At 40.8% G+C, this 8310-nt stretch overlaps 1 protein-coding gene across 1 annotated transcript; it reads left to right on the plus strand.

Moving 5' to 3' along the window:
• The first annotated feature begins 776 nt into the window (after nucleotides 1–776).
• LOC113033473 (tumor necrosis factor receptor superfamily member 10B-like) lies at nucleotides 777–8011 on the plus strand. Its single transcript, XM_026187288.1, has 10 exons — nucleotides 777–999; nucleotides 2894–3047; nucleotides 3193–3321; nucleotides 3450–3561; nucleotides 3801–3892; nucleotides 4109–4201; nucleotides 6158–6198; nucleotides 6318–6554; nucleotides 7205–7241; nucleotides 7451–8011. Exons 1-10 carry the CDS (start codon nucleotides 976–978, stop codon nucleotides 7735–7737), a joined length of 1206 nt encoding a protein of 401 aa, XP_026043073.1. The 5' UTR covers nucleotides 777–975; the 3' UTR covers nucleotides 7738–8011.
• The last annotated feature ends 299 nt before the right edge of the window (nucleotides 8012–8310 follow it).

Consider the following 8310-nt stretch of genomic DNA (forward strand, 5'->3'; position numbering starts at 1 on the left):
GCTGAGATTAAAAGCACTCTTTAATAGTTTCCCCAGGAATTATTTCCCCCAGGGATCAATAAAGTATTCTGATTCTGATTCTGATTCTAATAGAATAATTTCACCATATATTAAATCAGTATTCTCAGTAATCAGTCATAAGGCCTCTTACATGAAAGCAGTGTCTGCTTGCAACCACGTTACATTTTAATAATTTCATTTAAATGAATTATAGCTTAAAAAGAAGAAAAAGAAGACCAAGAAAAGAGGAGGGGCGGGGTTAATATCCCAAATATGCGAAATTGAAATAACCGTAATAGCTTGAGGAAAAAGTCCAGTGTTATGTCTTGGGTTTTTGTGTTTTTTGTTTTTCCATCCCCGGGGCCTAATGAGACTGAATTGTGTTTTTTAATTTAAATAGACGCCTTATCGTCTGTGAAACACTCTGGTCAATATTTGTTCTGAGCAGCCGACGGGGAGACGTTTGTCCACAGGGCGTTTTAACGCCACCGTTTTAAACCCAGCCTTACTCTGAACCTAAACAGCCAGCTGCTCTTCCAGAAACTTAGCACTAAGATGGCACAGGTGACGTCAGCTGGGGGTCAGTACAAAATCTTCTACATCATCTACAATGCTCGCTAATAATTATTGATAATCATTGATAACGTTGCAGCTGAAGATGATTTAAATTATACTAATAAAAAATACACATATTTTATTATCATTACTTCTTGTGCCATATAGGCCGCTTGGAGTAAAGACTGACTTTATCAGTGGGGCTGTTTTTGTCGCCTCCTGTTTGTGAGCTGAGACTGGGCTGCTTTGTACTTTGGCCCCGCCTGTCAGCTACGTCATTAATTCAGAGCCGTCTCACACCTGAGTTAAACTTTTGAGACAGTAGCCTACAGGACGCTACGGTGGTAAATCTAAATCGATTTGCTCTGAGTTACCGTGGAATAATTGGAAGTCTGTGGAGGCCGACATTTTTAGTAGAAGATGAAGCACGTTCCTATGTTTGTGGTAAGTCATGTTGTCTTTTTAAACATCTACAAAGCTTGCTGTGGTTTCACGGACCGGTGTTGTACCGGCGTCAGTCAGTCAGCGTGAAGTTTCTGTAAACAGCTTCCTTGTGACTCATTTTTAAAAATGGAGATCCTTCAAAGTAATAACAGTGCTTTTAATGTTTCGCGACAACCGCGGGGCAATTCTAATATTTATGTTAAGCTATTAACTTAATAAAAAGTTAATTATGTAAACTTTTAAGGTTTTTTTTGTTGTTGTTTTGATTTGTTTATTGAGGACCGAAGTGACTAGAATTGTCAGGGGTTGTCGAACCAAAGTTTAGCCTCCCGTTGACTGTAAATAAAAATGAGAGACCTCTGGCAATTTTCCGGTTTACTGGTTTGCGCAAGATGTCGCATTTATGTGTCGAAAGTGTCACAAGGCGCTGTGTGAACTCAGGTGTGAAATTCCTCGTGGGCTCACCAAAAAGTCACTTTATTTCTGTTTTCCCCACCTGAGACACTGCACTGAAACTAGTCGACAGTTTGTGGTTGACTGTCATCGGCGACTGATCACTGAATAAAAAGAATACACGTTACTCCACAGCGCGTGTTTTCCTGTGTACCGGGCGCTATGTTGCGCCTAACTTTAAGAGCGTGTACATTTTAAATGTCTTTAATTTTCGCAAAGATCCTATTGGTAAACTCCGGATAAAAATGGCCTGGCCTTATTGTTTGAGCCTTTTGTATAGCTTTCGGCTTGATTTTGAGCTGCCTAAAAGTTTTATTTTGATTCAATATTTTCTAATATGTTTGATTATGTGCATAAAGCGAGGGAAATGATGGTTTGCATTACGTCAGAGATCACTTCCATCGACATAGTGCTACTTTATAGAGTCGGACACCCAGTAGAAACAGGTATTGGAAATATAAACTTTTTCTTAAAAAAAAAATTAAACTCTTCTGTATGTCTTTGTGTATAAACAAGGTCTCTTTAGGGTTTTTTTTTTCCTTTCCAAAGTACTATTAAATATGCTTAAGCACGCCATTTCTACTTTCCAGTGAAGGCAGGGGATTAAAATTCTTATAACTGGTACTTTCACACACAGGTGAGTGTTTGTCTGTCTCTCCATGTCTCCTGGGAGATGCCCTCACAGTAACTAGGGCACCTGATGGTGTTACGAAATCATGGGTGTGATTTCCTTATTTGGTTATTCCTGCAAAGTGTTGGCCATATTAGGACACACTGTTTGTGGATCACGTTTCCTGTTATTTAAAACCTGTTGCTCAATATTAAGAAAGAATAAATCATCTCGGATACTTTGGTACACTTTCTTAATACTGAATCCACCAGGCTTAGTTCAAGGAGTGTTGGAAGGAAATCCCCTTCTCCCCCACCCACCTGTGCAGCACTGACTTGTTTATTTGCTTTCAGAGTGAAGTGGCGTGTTCTTAAATGTGACCTAATCTGACTCACATCATCATACAAGAAAGCTTCCAAAGAATAATGGCTTATATACTTATGTTTGTAGTGAAAATGTTTTCAGTTAGCCAAAACATATAATCAGAGATTATGTTTCTGTAAAACCCATAAAATGAGTTCTTTAATATAATCAATTTGGAATCTCTTAAGTCAAAACATGGAAAAAAAAGATGAAAGCGGTGCACTTCATATTTTTACTTAAGGTAGTTTCATGACTATAACGAAGCAGGTTTTTGCTCATAAGTCACCATGTTTTATCCCAGTTTCCCATTCTTGTCTGATCATAACTAGTTTTGGCACCTTAATGTAACCAAACATCACCCCACCTGCCTGTTTAGGGACTCTTTTTAAAAAAAACCTGTTTATTCACCACTCTGACTTCCATTTATTTGTTGTTATTTTTTTTTAAACCCCACATCCAAATCCAAAGGTTTTTGTGCCTGTCCTGGTCGTTCTCCTCAAATCCACCACAGCATACCCACAGGCTGGTCTTAAAGTGGGAAACGGCAGAGCACGGCGGCAGGCCAACTGCCCGGCAGATCAGTACGAACACGGCAACCTCTGTTGTTTGAATTGTAAAGCTGGTAAGTCTCATGAAACTGAACTTCTGTAATAATTTCAAACCAGTAAGCCATCAAAAGCCACATGAAATGGCCTTATTTAGGTAGAGTCACATGTTCAGTTGACGGAGACTTATAAAGTGTGTGTGTGTGTGTGTGCGTGCTCTAGGCACATATGTGAAATCACCCTGCAGTGTAGATGGAGAGAGGGGGCAGTGTGAGGAGTGTGACTACGATACATACATGAAGCATGACAACCGACTGAAGTTCTGCTTGAAGTGCACACGGTGTCGCCCAGGTAATTCTGCTTGACGGCTTTATACCATCGATCAGAATGAAAAGGTTCACTATTGATTGTTCTTGTAGTCGGCGTGCTCAGAGCATAAACTCTGACTAAACAAGGTCTCTTTCATGTTACTCTCTCAGATGAGGAAATTGTAAGCGCATGCACTCACACTGAAGACACTAAATGTCAGTGCAAACCAGGGAGATTTTGTGATCCTAACCAAGCATGTGAGGTGTGCTTGAAGTGTTCACGGTAAGTGTCTGCAAATTATTCAAAATCAGTAAAGACACAAGTATAAGGAGGGAGTGGATATAGTGGGTGTTGAATGTGAAGCTGCCAGGCAGGAGGAAAAGAGGAAGAGGGTTGGTGTGACAGAAGACGATGCTAGATGCAGATTGTCCACTCTGGTGACTCCTAAAGGGAGCAGCGGGAAGAAGACTGACATTTAGGTCTTTAAACCTTTCGATTTATTTTGCTTCTCTCCTAACTAGGTGTGCAGAGGATGAAGAGAAAGTGAGGAACTGCACATCAACCTCCAACACGGAGTGCAAGAAGATCCAGAACAAATCTGGCTCTGATCCAGGTACACTACTCTGGCAGATGCATGCAAGACTTTTTGTTACACTGGGATAAATGTATATTTACAAAGTCAGATTTTCCAGGCCAGAAACAAATGATATCAGAGATTCACTCGCACTGTACATTGATTCAAGCCATGAATCTCTTTGGGGGGGGGGGGTGTCTGTAAATGGCCAATGACTGTCTCTTATGTTTTTTTTGTTTTGTTTTTCTTAAACAGGTATCACTGTGGTGGTGGTTGTGGTGGTGCTGTGTGTCCTCGCTGCCATAACATTTGCTGGGATATTTTTCTACAAGAGGAGACGTAAAATGGGTACGTTGTTCTTATACAGATGTTGGATCCTAATATTAAAATCACCTTGATGCAAAAGTTTGTTAGTGCTCTGATAGGCTGTCGACCTGTTCATTGAGTCCTTCACATTTTGTCTGTGTTAGCTGGGGAGGATGGATAGTTTTCGCATTATAATGGGGTAAACAAACCTAAACGATAAAGATACACATGCCATAGTTTGTATCTTTTGTAGTAGGGTTAGTACTTCTGTGACTGGAGCTAATGCTTCTGCTGCTCGTCTGAACGTGTGGCAACTACACAGTTGTGTGATGTTCTGGTGGCCACTGCAGCTGGCCGTGTCCACTCAAGAAAATGCTTTTGACCAGCTGTATCAGAAGTATTATCTGCTCAGCATTGCCGAAGTGAAGGCCTGATGATTTTTAAGCTGTCCAGAACAGTATAGACATCAATTTTACAAATGCCCCAATGTAAACTAAATGCTCCACCTCCACATTCCTGGTGTCACAGAAGTCACCAACCTGGCCAGGTGTGGTCTTGGGGCATGACATAGAGCAGCAAATCATCAAAATGTAGGGGTGGGTTGTTGTGTTTTGGGGTTTTTTTGTTGTTGTGTGTGTTTTTTTTGTTTTTGTTTTTTTGCTTGAAAAATATTCATTTCAACCTATTGTCTAGATGGTTCCTGATCACTCTTAAACAAATTCACTTGTTATTTCAGCTCTGATCGCTGTCAGCAGGAGCAGTGTTGTAGGGTCCAAGCACTTAAAGCAGATGCTCGAACTGTTTAAAATTTTGGTCTTGTGTGTGTAGTGATACAGCTTTGCAGTGTTATTGCTCTGACAGGTGTCAATGCTGTGGGAAGGACTTGTACTTTGTTTTTCTTCACACCACAAACAGATGAACTGCTGATATTAAATTGATGCTGCCACAATATTTTCATGCACTTGTTGAGGCCTGGCTCTCATTAACACAGATCTTGAGCCCGCTGGCCTCTGCAGTCAGTCTGACACATAAGCATACGCTAATAAATGCTGAGACACACCTGCTGCAACCGAATGACTGAAAATAAAGTTCCACTCAACATTTCTGGATTCCCTCTCTGACCTTCACAGCATTGTTTTGGGAACCCTGTTAGTAAAGTCTTATCAATGACGCATTTTCCCACAATGCTGTCCGTATGCCATCTTTGAGAGCAAGATAAGAGCTTCTCACAGGATGGGATATTTTGACTGCACAAGGCCAAACTCTCCTGTAATCAGACTGTTTAGAGCAGATGAGATTTTCAAATGGCACATGAAATGAGTAAAACATGGTAAGAAAATTAACAGTTCTGGATAATTGTGGGACTGTTCATCACATGTGGAACAGTGTTGAAAGACTGAAAAGCTATTAAGTATAAGTTGAGACACCAGACGGCGTGATAGAGGATATACATGTGTGCAGAAACCTGTTACAATGGACGTGCAGTTTCAGGTGTGATGATCTAAGAGCAGCAGATGAGCTGCTAACACAACATGCTGACTATGTTGGGATCAGGTGTAACTGATTAAAGCCTAATTATCAAGTACGCCCTCTCAGCAAACATGTTAACCGCAGTCTGTTGGGGTGTATATCATTACCATGCAGGCCTCGCATAGAGGTGGGCTGCTGTTGGCGAGTTCACTAAAGTACTTTTCCAATTGGACTGAGCCACGTGAAGATGCTTTTCCCAGTTTGTGCTGTTGACCATGCTGCTGGTAAACTGGGCCGGGTCCAACATAAACTGGAACTGCTGGGCAGGCTTTCCGGCCGACTGATGAAAATCCTCAGTGACACACAGTGTCCAGGAGAGGCTGCACACTGCTAGAACTGATGCAGAGCAGCAGCAGCAGGTTCTGCTCAGTTGATGAAATTTGAGCTCAGACAAAAATTAAATAACTTTGTGTTGGAAAGTTGTGAATTCTTGGAAGTTGCATAATTCTCTTCACATTCTTTCCTCAGGCTCTCAGAGAAATCGGTCTGACAGGAGCAAAGCAGAACAGGTGAGTGACTCATGTTTTCCATTAATGTACAAAAATAGCCAAACATGGCGATGAGCTGAATGGAAATGGCTTTCCCAAGGTAACTTAAATGACAGAGACTCTCTTAACATGTTCTTCAGCAATACACTGCCATCCAGACTCCTGAGGATAAGGACACTCAAAGACCAACCAGCACAAATCTAATCCTGTCCCAGCATCTGGTGAGAGTTAAATCCCCCAACATTGCTGAGGATGAGCGTCAAATTCTCAGTCCAAGCCTCAACAGCTCAGCCAGTAACTCCCAGCACAGCCTAACAGACGCGCTCACACCTGCCCCTCAAGCCAGCCCTGTGGTTTCAGCGCAGCTTCACAGGAGGGTGAGAGCTGCAGCTCATCTCATCGCCTGCTTCATCCTTGCTTCTTGTCTTGTTTGCTGCTATTAACTAATGCTCTGCTGCTCTAACAGCCTCCGCTGTCTTACTGTCTGTCCTCATGTTCCAGTTTACCCACTTTGATTTTCATGCTACACACGACTCCTTACATGACAGAAAGAGCCTCAGAATCCTACCTGCTCCCAGTTGCAGAGGGACAGGTCTGCAGTCATGGATAAACCTCAGTGACTTGCTTCTTCCGTACTGCACTCCAGTATGTTGGAGCAAATTCTCTCAACAATCAGGAGCCGTATAAGAATCCTGTGACTCTCGGTTTAAGAATTACCTTTAACATTTGATCTTCAGTGTCTCAGGCTGCTGTTATTGTGTTAGTGGAAACTTAATGAGTCACCTGGTCCTTCAAACACCTGAAGATTAACAGGGAATGCTCCTTATCAGTCTCGCTATCTCGTGTCTCCTTTCATTTTCCATCCGCACTGACAGGAAAATGCATCACTGTATTGTGTAAGATCTTTTAGATAAATGCTTTTCCTTTCATTTCACCTGCTTATAAATAAGACATGCTTTTGATTTAGCAGGTCTTACAATTTCTGACTTTTTATATGTTAATGCCTGTTTGCTTTTGTTTCATTTAGGAAGAGGTGCCACTTCCCAAGCTTGTTCCTGTGAATGGTAAAGTATTTTGACTTTTATTCCTGATCTCACCCACTGCATAACACACAAGCACCTGCTGTTAAACACAACATTAGATAAAGCTTCCAAGCTTTCATGCCACCACGCTGCTTTTAATTGCAGTCCAGTTGGCTGTCAAAATGTTTATCAGTGTTATCAGCACAAGTCGTTAATGTGATGGAGTGAAGGTTGTTGTTTGTTTTTTGCAGGTGAAGAGTCTCTCAGGAAGTGCTTTGAATATTTTGAAGAACTAGATGTGAACTATCACAAGAGGTTTTTCCGTCAGCTTGAAATTAGTGACAATGTCATCAAAAGCAAAGAGAACCTTCCCTATGAAGACAGGATCCATGAACTGCTGCATATTTGGGTGGAGAAAGAAGGTAAAGGAGCGAGCTTAAATGACCTGCTGCAGGCTTTGAATATCCTGAACCAAAGGCGAACTGCTGAGACGATCCACCAGAAGGCTGTGGACGGCGGTCACTTCCTGCTTTTGTAGGGGGAGACTATGTAATTGTCTCAAACTAGTAGTGGTCAGAATAGGAACAAAACAAACTTGGATACCTCAAAGTGTGTATGTTGTTGAAGCTGCTGCTGTTTCAGTAAGCACATCTTACTAGACTGTAGCGTGAGCTCTTGAGGTAAATATGCCTGCTTGAACTAACTTATTCCAAACTGACAGAATTCAGTCGTTTTTCTTATCTGACTGTGAGCCATGTATTCCTGTCAGCTCCATAGTGTTAAGTATTTCATTAATGCCTGTAATTAAAAAAAAAAAAAAAATTATATATATATATATATATATATATATATATATATATATATATATATATATATATATATATATATATATATTTTTTTTTTTTTTTTTTTCTTTTTTTTTTTCTTTTTTTTTTTTTTTTTTTTTTGCGCTGATCCCAAACCTCATTAAAGCTTGTTTCAGCGAAAGTTATGTTCAGACATTTATTGTAATCTAACAGTGTCCTGAAGAGTCGATGTATGTTTCAGTTTGGTTCTGTAACTACTCCTTAGCAATTCAACAGACTGTCAAATGACCAATGGAGTTAATGAA

This window comes from Astatotilapia calliptera, chromosome 12 (assembly GCF_900246225.1).
Source record: "Astatotilapia calliptera chromosome 12, fAstCal1.2, whole genome shotgun sequence".
Lineage (NCBI taxonomy): Eukaryota > Metazoa > Chordata > Actinopteri > Cichliformes > Cichlidae > Astatotilapia > Astatotilapia calliptera.

Coding starts and splice junctions, on each gene's coding strand:
- LOC113033473 (XM_026187288.1), top strand. CDS start 976: ATGAAGCACGTTCCTATGTTTGTG. Junction 1,000..2,893: donor AGCACGTTCCTATGTTTGTG/GTAAGTCATGTT, acceptor CCAAATCCAAAG/GTTTTTGTGCCTGTCCTGGT. Junction 3,562..3,800: donor GTGTGCTTGAAGTGTTCACG/GTAAGTGTCTGC, acceptor TCTCCTAACTAG/GTGTGCAGAGGATGAAGAGA.